This window comes from Oncorhynchus masou, chromosome 6 (assembly GCF_036934945.1).
Source record: "Oncorhynchus masou masou isolate Uvic2021 chromosome 6, UVic_Omas_1.1, whole genome shotgun sequence".
Lineage (NCBI taxonomy): Eukaryota > Metazoa > Chordata > Actinopteri > Salmoniformes > Salmonidae > Oncorhynchus > Oncorhynchus masou.
This window is the reverse complement of record NC_088217.1, coordinates 38384914-38404868: the sequence shown is the minus strand read 5'-3', so window position 1 is coordinate 38404868 and position 19955 is coordinate 38384914. Positions and strand designations below refer to the sequence as shown.

Below are 19955 nucleotides of genomic sequence, written 5' to 3'. Positions count from 1 at the left end.
TCCAATCAGGAAGTGCCGCATTTTTTGAAACTGCCTCATGCCAATGACTCCTTATATGGCTGTGAATGAGCTACGAATGAGCTTATGTTTTCTACGTATTCCCCAAGGTGTCCCCAGCATTGTGACGTCTTTTTACGCATTTATGTTGAATAATAGCAGTAAGGGACCACATTTAGCAAGTGGTCACATCATGGCTCCCGCAGAAAATCTTGCGTAAAGTACAGAAGTAGCCATTTTTCCAATCGCTTCATATGAGAAGCCAATTGTCCCGACGGATATATTATTGAATAGATGTGAAAAACACCTTGGGGATTGATTCTAAACAACGTTTGCCTTGTTTCTGTCGATATTATGGAGCTAATTTTGAAAAAAGTTTGGCGTTGTAGTGACTGTATTTTCCGGTCGATTTCTCAGCCAAACATGAAGAACAAACAGAGCTATTTTGCCTACAAAAATAATCTTTTGGGAAAAAAGGAACTTTTGCTATCTAACTGGGAGTCTCCTGAGTGAAAACATCCGAAGTTCTTGCTTTTCTTATTTCCGTGAAAATGTTGCCTCCTGGTAGCAGAGCCTAGCCATAGCATTATGCCATGATAAACTTACACAGATGCTTCGAAGAAGTTAACTTCTTCGATATAGGGGGCGCTCTTTTAATTTTTGGATAAAAAACCGTTCCCGTTTTAAACAAGATATTTTGTCATGAAGGGATGCTCGACTATGCATATAATTGACAGCTTTGGAAAGAAAACACTCTGACGTTTCCAAAATTGCAAAGATATTGTCTGTGAGTGCCCCAGAACTAATGCTATAGGCGAAACCAAGATGAAATTTCATACAGGAAATGCCCCAGATTTTGAATGCGCTGTGTTCCAATGTCTCCTTATATGGCTGTGAATGCGCAAGGAATGAGCCTACACTTTCTGTCGTTTCCCCAAGGCGTCTGCAGCATTGTGATGTATTTGTAGGAATATCATTGGAAGATTGACCATGAGAGACTACATTTACCAGGTGTCCGCCTGGTGTCCTCCGTCGAAATTATTGCGTAATCTCCAGCTGCATGCACTTTTCCATTTGGTTCAGAAGAGAAAGGTAACTGCCACGAATGATTCATCATCGAAAAGATATGTGAAAAACACCTTGAGGATTGATTCTAAACAACGTTTGCCTTGTTTCTGTCGATATTATGGAGTTAATTTGGAAAAAAAGTTCGGCATTGTAATGACTGAATTTTCGGGTTTTTTTCTTAGCCATTACGTGATGAACAAAACGGAGCGATTTCTCCTGCACAAATAATATTTTGGGAAAAACTGAACATTTGCTATCTAACTGAGAGTCTCCTCATTGAAAACATCCGAAGTTCTTTAAAGGTAAATTATTTTATTTGAATGCTTTTCTTGTTTTTGTGAAAATGTTGCCTGCTGAATGCTAGGCTTAATGCTATGCGAGCTATCAATACTCTTACACAAATGCCTTATAGCTATGGTTGAAAAGCATATTTTGAAAATCTGAGGTGACATTGTTGTTAACAAAAGGCTAAGCGTGTGAGCCAATATATTTAATTTAATTTCATTTGCGATTTTCAAAAATAGTTAACAATGCGTTATGCTAATGAGCTTGAGGCTATGATTACGCTCCCGGATACGGGATTGCTCGACGCTAGAGGTTAACACCCCGGCCATCCTACAATCCAAGCTTGATTCCCTCAATCTCACACAAATTATCAGTGAACCTACCAGGTACAACTCCAAATCCGTAAACACGGGCACCCTCATAGATGTCATCCTAGCTAACTTGCCCTCCAAATACACCTCTGTTGTTTTCAATCAAGATCTGAGCGATCACTGCATCATTGCCTGCATCCGTAATAGGTCTGCGACCAAAAGACCACCCCTCATAACTGTCAAACGCTCCCTAATAAACTTCTGCGAGCAGGCCTTTCTAATCGACCTGGCTGGGGTATCCTGGAATGACATTGACCTCATCCCGTCAGTAGATGATGCCTGGCTATTCTTTAAAAGTGCCTTCCTCACCATCTTAAATAAGCATGCCCCGTTCAAAAAATGTATAACTAGGAATAGATATAGTCCTTGGTTCACTCCAGACCTGTCTGCCCTTGACCAGCACAAAAACATCCTGTGGCATTCTGCATTAGCACCAAATAGCCCCCGTGATATGCAACTTTTCAGGGAAGTTAGGAACATATATACACAGGCAGTGAGGAGAGCTTAGGCTAGCTTTTTCAAACAGAAATTTGCATCCTGTAGTACTAACTCAAAAAGTTCTGGGACACTGTAAAGTCCTTTGAGAATAAGAGCACCTCCTTCCAGCTGCCCACTCCTCTGAGGTTAGGAAACACTATCACCACCGATAAATCCAATATAATTGAGAATTTCAATAAGCATTTCTCTATGGCTGGCCATGCTTTCCACCTGGCTACCCTACCCTGGTCAACAGCCCTGCACACCCCACAGAACCTTACCCAAGCCTCTCCCATTTCTCCTTCACCCAAATCCAGATAGCTGATGTTCTGAAAGAGCTGCAAAATCTGGACCCCTACAAATCAGCCGGGCTAGATTATCTGGACCCTCTCTTTCTAAAATTATCTGCCGAAATTGTTGCAACCCATATTACTAGCCAGTTCAACCTCTCTTTTGTATCGTCTGAGATTCCCAAAGATTGGAAAGCTGCCGCGGTCATCCCCATCTTCAAAGGAGTTGACACTCTAGACCCAAACTGCTACAGACCTATATCTATCCTACCCTGTCTTTCTAAGGTCTTCAAAAGGCAAATTAACAAACAGATTACAAATCCCACCGTACCTTCTCCCCGCTATGCAATCTGGTTTCAGAGCTGGTCATGGGTGCACCTTGGCCACGCTAAAGGTCCTAAACAACATCATAACCACCATCAATAAGAGACATTACTGTGCAGCCGTCTTCATCGACCTGGCCAAGGCTTTCGACTCTGTCAATCACCACATACTTATTGGCAGACTCGACAGCCTTGGTTTCTTAAATGATTGCCTCGCCTGATTTACCAACTACTTCCCTGATAGAGTTCAGTGTGTCAAATCGGAGGGCCTGTTTTCCGGACCTCAGGCAGTCTCTATGGGGGTGCCACAGGGTTCAATCCTCAGGCCGACTCTCTTTTCTGTATACATCAATGATGTTGCTCTTGCTGCTGGTGATTCTCTGATACACCTCTACCCAGACGACACCATTCTGTATACTTCTGGCCCCTCTTTGGACACTGTGTTAACTAACCTCCAGACAAGCTTCAATGCCATACAACTCTCCTTCCGTGACCTCCAACTGCTCTTAAACGCAAGTAAAACTAAATGCATGCAATTCAACCGATCAACCGATCACCTCATGCCCCTGCTCGCCCATCCAGCATCACTACTCTGGACGGCTCTGACTTAGAATACATGGACAACTACAAATACCTCGGTGTCTGGTGAGACTGTAAACTCTCCTTCCAGACTCACATTAAGCATCTCTAATCCAAAATTAAATCTAGAATTGGCTTCCTATATCGCAACAAAGCCTCCCTCACTCATGCTGCCAAATATACCCTCGTAAAACTGACCATCCTACCGATTCTCGACTTCGGTGATGTCATCTATAAAATAGCCTCCAACACTCTACACAACAAACTGGATGCAGTCTATCACAGTGCCATCCGTTTTGTCACCAAAGCCATACACTACCCACCATTGCGACCTGTACGCTCTCGTTGGTTGGCCCTCGCTTCATACTCATTGACAAACCCTTTGGCTACAGGTTATGTGTTGTGTTGTTCTGGGTCTTATTTATAATGCGTCTTCCCCCAACCCAATACACCCAGGACATTCCTGCTTCATAGACAACAGTCCTAAGGGCAATAAAATAGGGGGTGTGGCGCCATCCTCCTTGATATGTTCAAACACATCCCACCCAGTTCAATGAGGTCCCTACACATCAATCATCATGACAACTTCAAAGGAATAGATGCAATATATGCATAAATTAACACACACTCTAACACGTGACAACAGGAACAGGATGCACTTATATGGGCATAACCATGCGATAACTTCCCGCCGGGATGTCCTGACCGGATGCCCATATTTGGTCATACACACGTCATCCGGACATAGGGTCATAAATCAAACATTTGACGCGTGCCGTCTACTGTATTCACATCCCCCCCAGTTCAACGAGGTCCCTACACATCAATCATCATGACACATTCAAAGAAATAGATGCAATATATGCATAAATTAACACACACTCTAACACGTGACAACGCGTGACAACGCGTTTGACGCGTGCCGTCTACTGTGTTCTCTCTCTCACCAGATAACAGAAAGAGAAAGAAAACAGTAACCAGCTGAACACGACAGTATGCCAGTGGGAGGCAGGACAGTAGCAGGTGACTATTATGATTTCCCATTGTAGCCAACTCAGTTGCAACAATTCCATTACTGATTTTTTTGGTAACGGAATTACGAGTTTTTATCACTTACTAATTCATAAACAAAATGTATAGTAGTAAATCACTATAACTATTTGGTGGTCGACGATTACTTGTTTCTGTCAACTTTCATTATCCTCCCTCCTCAAGAGGGAGAGAAATGTTTAAACATCTTAAAGATACAGTATGTGGGATTTTGGTAACAGAATTACAAGGCACAAGGCAATGTAAACAATTTCGCCAAAACAGACTATAAGTTTGATATTAGTTGGCAGGGGTATTTACTTCAACATTATTGTGTTTTGATGTATTTCTGATACATTTTAAGACTTTTCCTGGTAGCTGTTTTCTAACACCCCTTTTCCATCTGTTTATCTGGAATTCAAAGCCTTTACGTATGACTAATTAAAGATGGAAAATGATTGAAACATCTATCTATGCCTTCCCAAAAATATAGACTCTTAGGTTTCATTTGACATCCAATTTGACATGCTCCTATGAACTTCACATGTTGGTACTCATGGGTCCTTTTTAGATGGAAATTCCATTAGAAACTGTGCACACCTTGGAGAGGTGTGTGGCCACTTGGAGACACCAGTCAGTCCTCTCACTCAAACCCTTCCCACGTTTGGTGTCTTATGTTGCACCTACCCCACATTTACCAGGAATATAGTTATTATCATGTTAATGAATGTAACCAGAGTATTTTCAAATTTCGGTATCAACAAATGTGGCAAACAAGGAAGTAAATGTAAAATGCATATAAAATCATCAGTGTAATGTTTGTATTCAGTGTTGTGTCAGGTGAACTGTTGTGTCCTCAACTTTGGTCTAATAATTTTCCCATTATCTCCAAACTGTTCCCTTTCAATTGCTACCATGGTTATGCATATGCTTTCCATGTTTCTTCTGTAAGAATCATTTCAATTTAGCCACATCCATATAGGCCAACTCCCAGGAGTGTAAAAAGTTAAAGGGTGAGGATTTTGGGAAAAGATCATTCATGAATGAATTATCTATTAATAGAGAGGCCAGTGGAAATGGAAGAGCATTGATCTGTAATAACTCAATCAATATTCCATGTTTCATGTGTACTCAGTGTATCCAGAAGAACCAGGTGCTCCTTTACCCACGAGCACAGCAGAAGAGAAGCTGGAGCATTTTCTCCCTCAGGCCCTGAGGACCCGTCTAGCCACCCCTCATCCTAGCCCCCCTAACCCCCCTTGCACCATGTCTCCCAACTTTCCCTGAGGCCAACCTGCCACCCTCCTCGTTCTCATACATGCTGCATATTTCATCAGGAAGTGCTGGAGTAGGGAGGAAATGACCTCAGGATCACCAAACTATCTAAAGTCTAGACATCTGGACCGATAGGAACATCTTCTACAAGTGTCTAACAAAAATAAACTTTGATCTGAGAAAGAAAAGCTTGGGCTTTCTGAAACATGACTCTCTTTATTATTATTTCCTTCTCCATCCATTTCATGAGAAAGGGCTACAACAGTGGAACTGTTGACAGTAATTATCTTTGTCTGGCTGCTGAAGCTTGATTTGGTGCACTGCCTTTTTCTTATTTTAGTTTTGTCCGACTCTGATGCTCAGTCCTTTTGACCAGGAGAATATCAAACTCTGTCTGGGCTCAGATGCATGGGGGAAGGAGGCACATTTGAATAGATTCAGACAACATTAGGGGAAAGGGAGCACAGGCTACACTGAATCAGCTCAAAATAACCATCAGAAACAGTGTGAGAGTTGAGGCACCAGGTTAATGGATGTAATGACTCCCTGCGCCATAGGACCTTGGGCAGAGATTGAATCAAAATGACAATGTGTGGGATGACTACCCTCAGACATACTATTTTCTGTGTCTGCTGTGGGTTTATCCTGACTCTCCCATGGACATACCTGGGTTGGCTGATATACAGTATATTTAATGTATCATGAAGGTGAGGAGAATGTATATATCATCCTAAAGGGGTTGCAGTGAGAGGTAAAATGAGGGTGAGATGAAGACAGCAAATATGGGTGAGAAGAAAAGAGATGTGGCAGTACAAAATGAAAGGGAGAAATATAAGGTAAGAATAGAGAAAGTGAGAGAGGAGAGAAGAAAATGGAGAGACGCCAATAGAAAGAAGGGGGAAAAACTGGCACAATACCAGCGTTGCAGGGACGTTAAAGGAAAAACAAGTGTTTCCATGGCAACTCCTGCAATGAAAAACTTTGCCTGACAGCATTTTAACAGCGCCTTCATGACTACTCCTTTTATTAATTCCAGCCTCTTACCCTACAGCTTCATTAGGGCTCCTCGGGTTCTAGCGGCTACTTATTCAGGTCAATCCCTGGAGCACAGGACCCAAGGAGCAGCTACTTCCAGCAAGACAAGACCAGAATACCTGTCCAGTGAGGAGCGCATCGTAGGCGTGACTTAATTGGTGCCCTCTCATTTCTCTTGTACAATGAGGGCCCCAAAAATGGACTAATGTATGCCATATGTTTTCCTCCTAACCCCACTATTACAGCAGGTCAGGCTCATGCATTTGCATGAGCTTGAAGACAGATTTGAATGTGATAGAAAAATAGAAAAGACTTGTGGAGTTGACGTTGTGTCATACAACACTTTACTTAAGTGTTTTCTAAAATACTTCAAAAACAACCAAGAATGTGACGTCAAAATTATAGATATGCATTAAAGGGCTTAAGGGCAGGAGTGTTAGAGAGGGTGACATTGGGCTCTACTGTAAAAACAGAAAGAAAACGTTGGCCCCTGGAATTAGAAGGTCAAGATGAATCCCAATGCCAACCTGAGGGTGGGTGTTCTGTACTGTACCTGGGTTGTACAAAGATACTCGCGTGGAGATGATGATTTCCTGCAGATGCTCCCGTGTCTCAGTGTGGAACAGGCGAATAGAAGAGCCCTCACTAAAGGCCATCCAAACTCCTCCCCCAGCCCGCACCATATGGGCCACGGTCACCATGGGGTCTGGGTGTACCTCAAACCTCTGGAAGAAAGGGAAGCGGGGGAGCTGTGAATAACATCACTATGGAAGCAGTGAATAACATCACCATGGAAACCATAGTAGAGATGGGACTTAAAATAGGCCTAGAGCTGGCAAGCAAATACTGACACACAGAACATATAGATACAAATCAATGACCAAAGAGTATGGCCACCGTTAGACCTGGTTTACATTGGTATTTTAAATTAGATATACTGTAGATCTGAGTTTTTTATGAATACAATTCATTTTACATGTAGAGATCCTAGTCTAAATGCAATAGAACATATTTGTTTTGTCAAATCACGTGATGTTATCTGGGTTAGCTTTCTCTGCTATCAGATATGAGGGTTATGTGAGGAACTGCTGAGGTACATGCTTCCAATCTGGAGAAAAAAAATTATCCTAGTGAAATCTGGACATTTATAATACCGGTATATTGCATTCTGGCTATCAAAACAAATTACCATATAAAGTGTGACAATACTGTCTGTAATTGCTTATTTACCATTGCTCTCCACATCACAATTTTATGGACCTGTATGTAGACAACTTATCCATAATTAAGTTATAATATCACAGATATGACTTTATTAAACGTATGCATGCACATAAAAACTCACCCACACAGAAGCACACACACAAATGTGCACACTAAAGTAAGTACTGTGGATCAATTACATATAAGAACCCCTCTCCAGGTGTTGTATTTAATAGTGTTGTATAATGATGTGGCATAATCACCTTCCCGTGTAAAACCCATGCAGATTAAAAAAAAAAATGTTTTAAATTTGAAATATGTAACTTTTTGGGCAACCTGACCAAATTCACAGAGAATTGTGAGTTATAGATCTGTCATTCTCATTGGAAGCAAGTCTAACAAGCAGTAGATCTGTTCAATGTGCCCTATTTCTATGCTTCCCATTCTTAAGTTGTGTATTTACGTTCCTTTCTGTGCACCAGCTTCAAACAGCTGAACATACTATATTTTTGGTTAATTAACAAATATTTCACAGTGGTTAAGATGGTACAATGATTCTCTGCGCTTGCTTGCTTTGTCACATAAACTGAAATTAGGTGAACTATTAGAATTTTAGCAACCCGGAAATGGCAGAGTGATTTCTGCATATTGCACCTTTAAGTGATAAATAGGCTGAAAAAGAAAGGAAATTCACATGAGCACCACAATGCCTACTCCACTCTTGCTCTACCAAGGTTTTCCAGCACACAGCTTTGACCTACTACAGTAGCCATGTTGGTCTATTATACTTCAAACAATGTGTAGACAGGTTTCATAGGATTGAAACCTTCTCAAATAGCCTAATTCATACTCTTAGAGGAGGTGCTCCCGCAATAATGTGGTTTGTACCGCATGCAAGGTAAATTATAGAATTTTTCACACACCACTAATTCAGACTCTTCAGAGGGATAATGGATTTTACTGTGTCCTGCTAAAATGATGTGTGTGTATATATTAGCCCCACATCCTTAGGCTGTATGTATTTTCTAGATATAAGCCTATTGGAAATTGTAGCATCACAATCTTTATTGCAATAATAAATACAAACATAACTTTAACCTCTTGAAACTCTAGGGGCGCAATTTCATTTTTGGATGAAAAACGTTCCCGTTTTAAACAAGATATTTTGTCACAAAAGATGCTCGACTATGCATATAATTGATTGCTTTGGAAAGAAAACACTCTGAATTTTCCAGAACTGCAAAGATATTGTCTGTGGGTGCCCTAGAATGGGAGCTACAGGCAAAACCAAGATGAAACGGCAACCAGGAAACCAGCAGGATTTTTGAGGCTCCGTTTTCCATTATCTCCTTATATGGCTGTGAATGCGAGAGGAATGAGCCTGCCCTTTCTGTCGTTTCCCCAAGGTGTCTGCAGCATTGTGACGTATTTGTAGGCATATCATTGGAAGATTGACCATAAGAGACTACATTTTCCAGGTGTCCGCCCGGTGTCCTCCGTCGAAATTGGTGCGTCTTTTTCAGCTGCTGGTATTTTTCCATGCGATTCTGAGGGGAAAGCAGGCTTCCACGAACTGCAAATCAATGAAGAGATATGTAAAAAAAACACCTTGAGGATTGATTCTAAACAACGTTTGCCATGTTTCGGTCAATATTATGGAGTTAATTCGGAAAAAGTTGGACGTTTTGGTGACTGAATTTTCGGTTCGTTTCGGTAGCCAAATGTGATGTACAAAACGGAGCGATTTCTCCTACACAAAGATTCTTTCAGGAAAAACTGAACATTTGCTATGTAACTGAGAGTCTCCTCATTGAAAACATCCGAAGCTCTTCAAAGGTAAATGATTTTATTTATTTGGTTATCTGGTTTTTGTGAAAATGTTGCGTGCTAAATGCTACTCAAAATGCTATGCTAGCTTTGCATACTCTTACACAAATTAGTCAATTTCTATGGTTCAAAAGCATATTTTGAAAATCTGAGACGACAGTGTTGTTAAGAAAAGGCTAAGCTTGAGAGCAGGCGCATTATTTTCATTTTATTTGCGATTTTCAGAAATCGTTAACGTTGCGTTATGCTAATGAGCCTGAGGCTTTATTCACGATCCCGGATCCGGGATGGGGAGTATCAAGAGGTTTTAAGCTACATATTCACTTGGCAGAGGTAATGAACTGTCCTTTGATCAGCACAGCAATTGATTAAACAGGACCATGTTTGCATATTCTGAGCTTATGTCAATATTACACAGATACGCTAACGGTTACAGAAATCAGGAATTCAGACAGGATTCATCTATCTGAGTAACACACCACCACCTTTTGTTATGTTGGGCACATACTGACCAAAAAAATATGGTTATTATGAATATAAAACATTTTCTCAATGACATATTGTATCCAGGTCCTCTATACCAGGCAATGTCAGAAAGGCCCTAAAAATTGTCAAAGACCCAAGTCATAGATTGTTTTCGCTGCTGCCGCACAGCAAGTGGTGCTGATGCATCAAGACTTGAACCAACAAGACCCTGAAAAGCTTCTACCCCAATGCCATAAGACTGCTAAGTAGTTAACCAAATAGCATTTCACTGTTAGTCACAATTATTGTTTACAAAGCAAGTGACAAATAAAATGTGATTTGATTTATATTGCTAAAATAAAAGTTTAAAGAAATACAGGGAGGCACCACATTACTAAGAGACAAAACAGCTCACAGAATCAAGCCTGATGGTCTTGTAAGTATAAAAGCAAAGCATGCTTTCATTTAACAAAAAAAAAACTTGAAAAGGTAGTGGAATGGGATAAAGTCTTAGTGTGGTGTGTGAAGAATCCAATAATTTACCGTAATTTCCGGACTATAAGCCGCTACTTTATTCCCACACTTTGAACCTCGCGGTTTATACAATGACGCAGCTAATTTATGGATTTTTCCCCCATTCACAAGATTCATGCCGCCAAAAAACTGACACCGTCACATAATGTGACGTAAATCGAGGGCGCTCAAACTTCCCATCATTCTGATTACGGTAGTAATTTTGTTACCCTCATCATGGCAAAGACACGGAGAAATGCATATGATGCAGCTTTCAAGTTGAAGGTGATCGATCTGGCTGTTGGAAAAGGAAATAGAGCTGCTGAACGGGAGCTTGGCCTTAATGAGTCGATGATAAGACGTTGGAAACAGCAGCGTGAGGAACTGACTCAGTGCAAAAAGACAACAAAAGCTTTCAGAGGGAAGAAAAGCAGATGGCCCAAAGTATTTGCAGCCACTCGACATCAGTGTAAATCATGCATTTAAGGTGGCACTCCTAGTTCAGTGGGAGGCTTGGATAACAAGTGGGGAGAAATCCTTCACTAAAACGGGCCGCAGGCGAATAGCATCTTATGGTCTAGTCTGCCAGTGGGTCCTGACAGCGTGGATCATTGTCAAAAAATCCACTATCATCAACGGGTTTCGAAAGGCTGGTCTGCTGCGTGTTGTAGGGGCAGCATGAGCTCAGCGGGTATTTGCCTCCGGATGAAAGTGACGAGAGCGACAATGAAAACGATCCAACATCGCTATTCAACTCCGACACCGAAGGAGATCACTTCAGTGGTGTCAATGCACAGGAGGAGGAAGATAGTGACCAATGACTTTCTTGGTAGGCTACTGTTTTAATTTTTGTTACAAGCCGTGTTTCGTTAAAGCCTATTTATTTTTGTTACAACCCGTGTTTCGTTAAAGCCTATTTATTTTTGTTACAAGCCGTGTTTCGTTTAAAGGCTGTGTAAAGTTCATTTGTTTCAATGTACCGGTAGGCACCTGCGGCTTATAGACATGTGCGGCTTATTTATGTACAAAATACATATTTTTTCATAATTCAGTGGGTGCGGTTTATATTCAGGTGTGCTTAATAGTCCAGCAATTATGGTACCTTGTATTCTGTAAAAACCACATTATTGTGGGAGCACCTCCTCTAAGAGTATGAATTAGGCTGTTTGAGACAGTTTGAATCCTAAGCAACCTGCATACACATGGTTTGAAGTACTTGATTAGAAAAGACCAATAGAACATCTGAATGTAGCCCTCTTTAAATCTTTCCACAAAACCCAAGTAGGCCAGATGACTGGAGATTACCAACCCTGCTTTCTCAGAAGGCCATAGTGTGTCTCTCTTGAGCTTGTAATTAACTGCACCAATGATTCACAGACTGGGGCATCTTTTCTACAGTGTCAGAATACAACATCCTCCCACCCTCCAACTTCTCAAGACCACAGGAAAAGAGAAGGCTTTTCAGGCACAAACTCGGGCTCCCAAGTGGCACAGCAGACTAAGGCACTGCATCTCAGTGCAAGAGGCATCACTACAGTCTCTGGTTTGAATCCAGGCTGTATCACATCCAGCTGTGATTGGGAGTCCTATTGAGCGGTGCACAATTGGCCCAGCGTCGTCTGGGGTAGGCTGTCATTGTAAATAAGAAGTTGTTCTTAACTGACTTGCATTGTTAAATAAAAACATTTAACTGAATGAGTTGCTGAGGAAGAGCAACGAGCCTTATCATGGCTAGGCATGCTACCCCCGAGGCCTGCACCATGACAGGGGCTGACTCTGGCATCATCTCCCAGGTCCTCTTGGTTTATGAGTCAGGGGCTAAGAGATTAGTCAGAAAGAGAGCAAGACAGTGAGAGTGAGTGAGAGAGAGAGAGAGAAAGAGAAAGAGCGCGAGGCACCAGCGGACAGGGATTTCCACCTGTTTGTGTGCTCTTGCCAGAGGGACCTCCTTTGTTTGAGAGTGGGGAGAGAAGAGAACCCTTTGATGTGTTTTCTCTTTTAATTGACTTCACAGCAGTAGGTGCATGCTCTGCTCTGTTTGGGCGGAGAGGATACTGCATCTCTCCCATTTTCAAGTGCAACCACAAAGAAAAGATTGTTGGGTTAGGTTTAGAAAAAGAAAAGAAAAGGGTTAGGGTTAAGTTTAGGGTTAGGACAAGGGTTAGTAGATTGTTAGTTGAACTATACCTGATTATCTGTAGAGCATCTACATTTTAAACATTTTTTTTCTACAGATGGACTATACAAATAAAGTGTTACCAAATGTTATTTTTCTGATAGAGATTTCAATTCAAGAAGCGTTATTTCAAAGAATTTAAGCTCTAATTACAGACCAAGTTCAAACTTGTATAAAATGTAAAGAGCATCAACAATGTCAGTGAACCACGATAAATTATGAGTTTAGGGGTTTAATCAGTGATTTTGGTATAAACCGACTAAGTTTTAATTAACAAACTATTCATTAACTGACACCCTGTCATCATGACACCTTGTCTAGCATATGTTTCACTGGATATGTCAATATCTGGCTGCTTTAAATTTGATCTGACCCTGTACATTAGTGAGGCCAAACAAAACGTTTTTTTTTAATTGAACCTTTATTTAACTAAACAAGTCAGTTAAGAACAAATTCTTATTTACAATAACAGCCTGCACCGGCCAAACCCGGATGACACTGGGCCAATTGTGTGCCACCCTATGGGACTCCCAATCAAGGCCGGTTGTGATAATTAATTGACTGGTAGGGTAATTTAATTGAAGAGGTTAGTGGAAGTGATATTTGTTTACAGGGCTGCATAACTGCCAGCCTTGACAACATTGGATACTGCCTGGAGAGCCCATCAGCCTATCAGAGCATATATTTGACACTAAGGTCTCTTCTAAAATTGATGGTGATGCTGAACATGTAGTGGAGCACTCTTTCCTCACTATCAAATAAAGTGAAGGCAACAACTGCTCACCCAATTGACACCGTGGTATTAGGGAGCTGAGTTCTGCATTGCTTACAACCATGAGAGTGGTAGCAAAGTGTGACAGAAGTAATATGCCCCTACCACACAGCACTGCTGTCACACAAACAGCAGCACCACCCAAGTCCTTCATCAGCAGAGGAGAGAAGCACTGCTGGCTAACGCCCCAGCACTAAAGTATCACTAAAGTCCCACCGCCTGAACAGCTCATTAGCCCTGCATTACACCGAGCACAATCTCAATCTCACATCCACACTGTCCTTTCCCAACTGGAAAAAAGGAACACCTATGTGAGAATGCTGTACCTGCCTATATGACTACCTCCCCATGGCACTCACGTCGGTAGCCATGAAGTGCTTTGAAAGGCTGGTCATGGCTCACATCAACAGCATCCTCCCGACACCCGAGACCCACTCCAATTCACATACCGCTCCAACAGATCCACAGATGATGCAATATCAATTGCTCTCCACACCGCCCTTTCTCACCTGGACAAAAGGAACACCTATGTGAGAATGCTGTTCATTGACTACAGCTCAGAGTTCAACACCATAGTTCCCAGAAAGCTCATCACTAAGCTAAGGACCCTGGGACTAAACACCTCCCTCTGCAACTGGATCCTGGACTTCCTGACAGGCCGCCCCCAGGTGGTAAGGGTAGGGCAACAACATATCTGCCACGTACGTAGTCCCCTCCTGTACTCCCTGTTCACAGACGACTGCATGGCCAAGCACGACTACAACACCATCATTAAGTTTGCTGACGACACAACAGTGGTAGGCCTGATCATGGACAACGATGAGACCGCCTATAGGGAGGAGGTCAGAGACCTGGCAGTGTGGTGCCAGGACAACAACCTCTCCCTCAATGTGAGCAAGATAAAGGAGCTGATCGTGGACTACAGGAAAAGGTGGGCCGAACAGGCCCCCATTAACATCGACGGGGCTGTAGTGGAGCGGGTCGAGAGTTTCAAGTTCCTTGGTGTCCACATCAACAACATGGTCATGGTCCAAACATATCAAGACAGTAGTGAAGAGGGCACGACAAAACCCTTTCCCCCTAAGGAGACTGAAAAGATTTGGCATGAGTCCCCAGATCCTCAAAACTTTCTACAGCTGCACCATAGAGAGCATCCTGAACGGTTGCATCACCACCTGCTATTGCAACTGCTCGGCCTTCGACAGCAAGGTGCTACAAAGGGTAGTGCGTACGGCCCAGTACATCACTGGGGCCAAGCTTCCTGACATCCAGGACCTATACATTAGGCTGTGTCAGAGGAAGGCACAAAAAATCATCAAAGGCTCCAGTCACCCAAGTTACAGACTGTTCTCTCTGCTACCGCACAGCAAGCGATACTATTTACATTGACCCGTCCCCTTTGTTTTTACACTGCTGCTACTCGCTGCTCCTTATTATCTATACATAGTCACTTTACAAATTACCTCGACTAACCGGTACCCCCGCCCATTGAATCGGTACCAGTAACCCCTGTATATAGCCTTGTTATTGCTATGAAAATATCTTGTGCTTTATTACATTGTTTTACTTTAGTTTATTTAGTAGATATTTTCTTAACTCTATTTCTTAAACTGCATTTTTGGTTAATAAAGGACTTGTAAGTAAGCATTTCACGGTAGGGTCTCCACCCACAGCGTACACATCACAGACTAAAATGGTCCACCCACAAGGACAGTATGGTAAACTGAAATGGTCCACCCACAAGGACAGTATGGTGAAGAAGGCACAATAGCGCCTCTTCAACCCAGGAGGCTTAAGAAATGTGGCTTGTCACCTAAAACCCTGACAAACCTTTACAGATGCATAATTTTACAGATGTACCACTGTCTGGTACGACCACTACACCTCCCTCAACCGCAAGGCTCTCCAGGGTGCGGTTCGGTCTGCACAAAGCATCACCGGGGGAAAACTACCTGCCCTCCAGGACACCTACATCACCCGATGTCATTGGAAAGCCAAAAATATCACCAAGGATAACAACCACCCGAGCCACTGCCTGTTCATCCCACTACCATCCAGAAGGTCAGTACAGGTGCGTCAAAGCTGGGGCCGAGATTGAAAAACAGCTTCTATCTCAAGGACATCAGACTGCTAAAAAGCAATCACTAACTCAGATAAGCTGCTGCCTACATAGAGACTCACTAGTCACTTTAAACAATACCACTTTAATAATGTTTACATATCTTACATTACTCATCTCATATGTACAGTGCCTTGCAAAATAATTCATCCCCCTTGGCGTTTTTTCCTATTTTGTTGCATTACAACCTGTAATTTAAATGTATTTTTTTATTTGGATTTCATGTAATGGACATACACAAAATAGTCAAATTTGGTGAAGTGAAATTCAAAAGATAACTTGTTTAAAATTTAAAAAATAATAATAATATTCACCCCCTTTGCTATGAATCCCTTAAATACGATCTGAAGAAGCCAATTACCTTCAGAAGTCACAAAAATAGTTAAATAAAATCCACCTGTGTGCAATCTAAGTGTCACATGATCTGTCACATGATCTCAGTATATATACACCTGTTCTGAAAATCCCTAGAGTCTGCAACACCACTAAGCAAGGGGCACCATGAAGACCAAGGAGCTCTCCAAACAGGTCAGGAACAAAGTTGTGGAGAGCAACAGATCAGGGTTGGTGTATAAAAATATTATAAACTTTGAACATCCCACGAAGCACCATGAAATCCATTATTAGAAAATGGAAAGAATATAGCACCACAACAAACCTGCCAAGAGAGGGCCGCCAACCAAAACTCTCAGACCAGGCAAGGAGAGCATTAATCGGAGAGGCAACAAAGAGACCAAAGATAACTCTGAAGGAGCTGCAAAACTCCACAGCGGAGATTGGAGTATTTGTTCATAGGACCACTTTAAGCCGTACACTCCACTGAGCTGGGCTTTATGGAAGAGTGGCCAGAAAAAAATAAACAAACACGTTTGTTGTTCGCCAAGAGGCATGTGGGAGATTCCCCAAACATATGGAAGAAGGTACTCTGGTCAGATGTGACAAAAATGTAGCTTTTTGGCCATCAAGGAAAATGCTATGTCTGGCGCAAACCCAACACATCCCATCACCCCGAGAACACTATCCCCATGTTTTTCATCGGCAGGGACTAGGATACTGGTCAGAATTGAAGGAATGATGGATGGCGCTAAATACAGGGAATTTCTTCAGGGAAACCTGTTTCAGTCTTCCAGAGATTTGAGACTGGGATGGAGGTTCACCTTCCAGCAGGACAATGACCCTAAGCACACTGCTAAAGAAACACTCAAGTGGTTTAAGGGGAAACATTTATGACTTAAAGATTGCTGTACACCAGCGGAACCCATCCAACTTGAAGGAGCTGGAACAGTTTTGCCTTGAAGAATGGGCAAAAATCCCAGTGGCTAGATGTGCCAAGCTTATAGAGACATATCCCAAGAGACTTGCAGCTGTGATTGCTGCAAAAGGTGGCTCTACAAAGTATTGACTTTGGGGGGGTGAATATTTATGCACGCTCAAGTTTTCCGTTTTTTTGTCTTACTTCCTGTTTGTTTCACAATAAAAAATATTTTGCATCTTCAAAGTGGTAGACATGTTGTGTAAATCAAATGATATCAACCCCCCCAAAATCTATTTTAATTCCAGGTTGTAAGGCAACAAAATAGGAAAAATGCCAATGGGGTGAATACTTTCGCAAGCCACAGTATATACTGTATCTTATACAATCTATTATATCTTGCCTATGCAACTCGGCCATCGCTCATCCATGTATTTATATGTACATATTCTTATTCCATCCATTTAGATTTGTGTGTATTAGGTAGTTGTTGGGGATTCTTAGATTACTTGTTAGATATTGCTGCACTGTCGGAACTGGAAGCACAAGCATTTCGCTACACTCGCATTAACATCTGCTAACCATGTGTACAGTATGTGACCAATAACATTTGATTTGATTTTACCTGTTGTATTCGGCGCATGTAACATAACATTTGATTTGATTTGACAATGTTTCTGTTCTTAGGAGAGGAGCAAATCCACAGCCACAATCACACGGCCATGGAGGTGAAGGAAGGAAGGAGGGGATTGGGCATTGGTAGGAAAGGGAGTAGGAGGGGAGTGGGCATGGGTAGGACATGAGGAAGGAGGGGAAGTAAGCATATTCCTATCTTATAGAGTTGGGAGGAGAGGGAGGTAGACAAGCCATGCCTGTCAATATTGATCAAAGGCCCATGTGTCGATGCCATCTTGCCTGGTTAGGCTTTGACGACAGGCCTGATTTAGAACCCTTCTTTTTGAGGGCAGATGGACCATTCCCACAGCTCTGTCATAATGCAGAACACACACACAGGTCACTTCAAACCCACTAAGGGTGGAGAGGAGGAGAAGGAGGAGAGAAGGATGCATATCCACAGGACTGTCTGAGGGGCTTTATTCTGTTTGCTCGGCACACTGCGATGTCACACCAGTGTGGCGCTGCCCATTTACACAGGAGCTTTGCAGGGAGCGCAGTGTAGCCTTCTGTGTTAACTCCCGGCTCTATCAAGGATAATCAATTCAAGATAGAGCAGAGCTGACAGTAAGGCTATTCTAACTTAGGTAAATGGGCTAGACCACTAAAGTAGTAGAGAGGGGTGAGTCTGAGTGATCACGACCCTGGCCTGCGCCCCCATCACAAAGTTATTGCACAGCCCCAGGGGCAGGTGCTGCTTCCCTGATCCCAGTTCCGCATCACAGCCCCAGTGAAGTCAGTACTCTAGGGTGTGCATTAGTAAGGAAGACAAAGTTATGAAAGGAGCGACCAGCGACGACCTGAGCACACACGCCTGTTCAACGCGGAGGAGGGATATGCTGGAGCCAGCCAGACAGAACCTTGTCTCCTTTGCGTGGTCACTCAGCTGGCTAAGCTCTGATCTCCAGAGGACTGGACAGGCAGGAAAGTGTACAAGCACAGAGAGCCACTGCTGCCTCAAAGCTCATTCTGTACTCAGGGTAAGTAACAATGTATAACTCAAGGAGTTTCGAGTTCGAATATAGTTTACAATTCCAAGAGCAAGTGTGTTGAGTTGAAGGAAAAGACAGGATATTGTTGGGCTTGATGAGACTATTCTGTGCATGAGCCTCTGCTCTAAGGCAGCTGTGAAAAGTATGACAGGTGGAAGTGAAGATGCTTTTCAGGGGCATTTCAGGAGGTATGTGTTTGTGTGCTGTTGTGCAAACTACACAACACATGGTGCATCTCCTATTGTACCTGGGTGGCAAGGCTGGAGCCCTCGATGATGGTCACAGAGTTGGCACAGCTGGCCCACATAGAGTCCTCCAGTACCAGAAGTGTCCTCACCGGCTCTGGGCCCACAATAACAGTCCTGCTGGAGTCTGGCTCCCACAACTCACCTGAGAACACAACACAACCAACACTCAGGATTAGAACACTTTAAACTGAAGATTTAAGATAACTTTATTCCTCAGTTATACACAAATTCCAACCAAAATGTTACTTCCGCTTTTTTATCCCAACCCCGCGGAAAGATCCACATACATACAGGTTGTAGAAGGGTGTCCGTGGAGCAGTTGTTGTGGGGGGTAAAGTGCCTTGCTCAAGGGCACAATGACAGGAAAAAGCATCTAGAATTTGATACCAGCAATTCTCCGGTTGCCAGCTCACTTCCCAACAGATTAGAACTGGCAACCCTTCGGCTGCTGGCTCGCCTCTCTAACCCCTAGGGTACCTGTCGCCCCATTACTCCTACTTTACAATGGACAAATCAAAGCTCTGCTAAAACAGCTGACAAAATCATGACTTGTTATCACCCTTTTATGAACATGTTTTAAATACCTGCAACACTTTCTGTTTGTCTATGAAATGTGGTGATTCAGCAGCTGTTGCCTTGAGCATGGCAATTAAACTATATTTCTTCTACTTACACTGAAGGAACTTGCCCTGGTGTTTGCTAGACAAATATTCCAAACTGAAAAAACATACAAATACTTATACTCCTGTTTCACAAACACACACGTGCATGCGCAACTAAGCATGCACATGCGCGCACATACACGCAAATAGACATACACGCGTACTCACGTATGCACACACCAGCTTGAATCACAATTTGACGAAGGCAGTGTCTTTGGAATATGTTTTGAGACTTGTGTGCTAAACAATAGTTCATTCATTCTTAATACCATATGCTAATATCTGCCATACAATTTAATCAGCTTTCCAACTTCTTTATCGC

General features: G+C 42.5%; 1 protein-coding gene across 1 annotated transcript in view; it reads right to left on the bottom strand.

Moving 5' to 3' along the window:
- Positions 1 to 19955, bottom strand: part of LOC135541604 (rho guanine nucleotide exchange factor 10-like protein) — a 160846-nt gene that overhangs the window by 22366 nt on the left and 118525 nt on the right. The window contains 2 exon segments of the mRNA XM_064967913.1: positions 7283 to 7454; positions 18971 to 19113. Of these exon segments, the coding sequence (XP_064823985.1) occupies positions 7283 to 7454; positions 18971 to 19113 (315 nt within the window).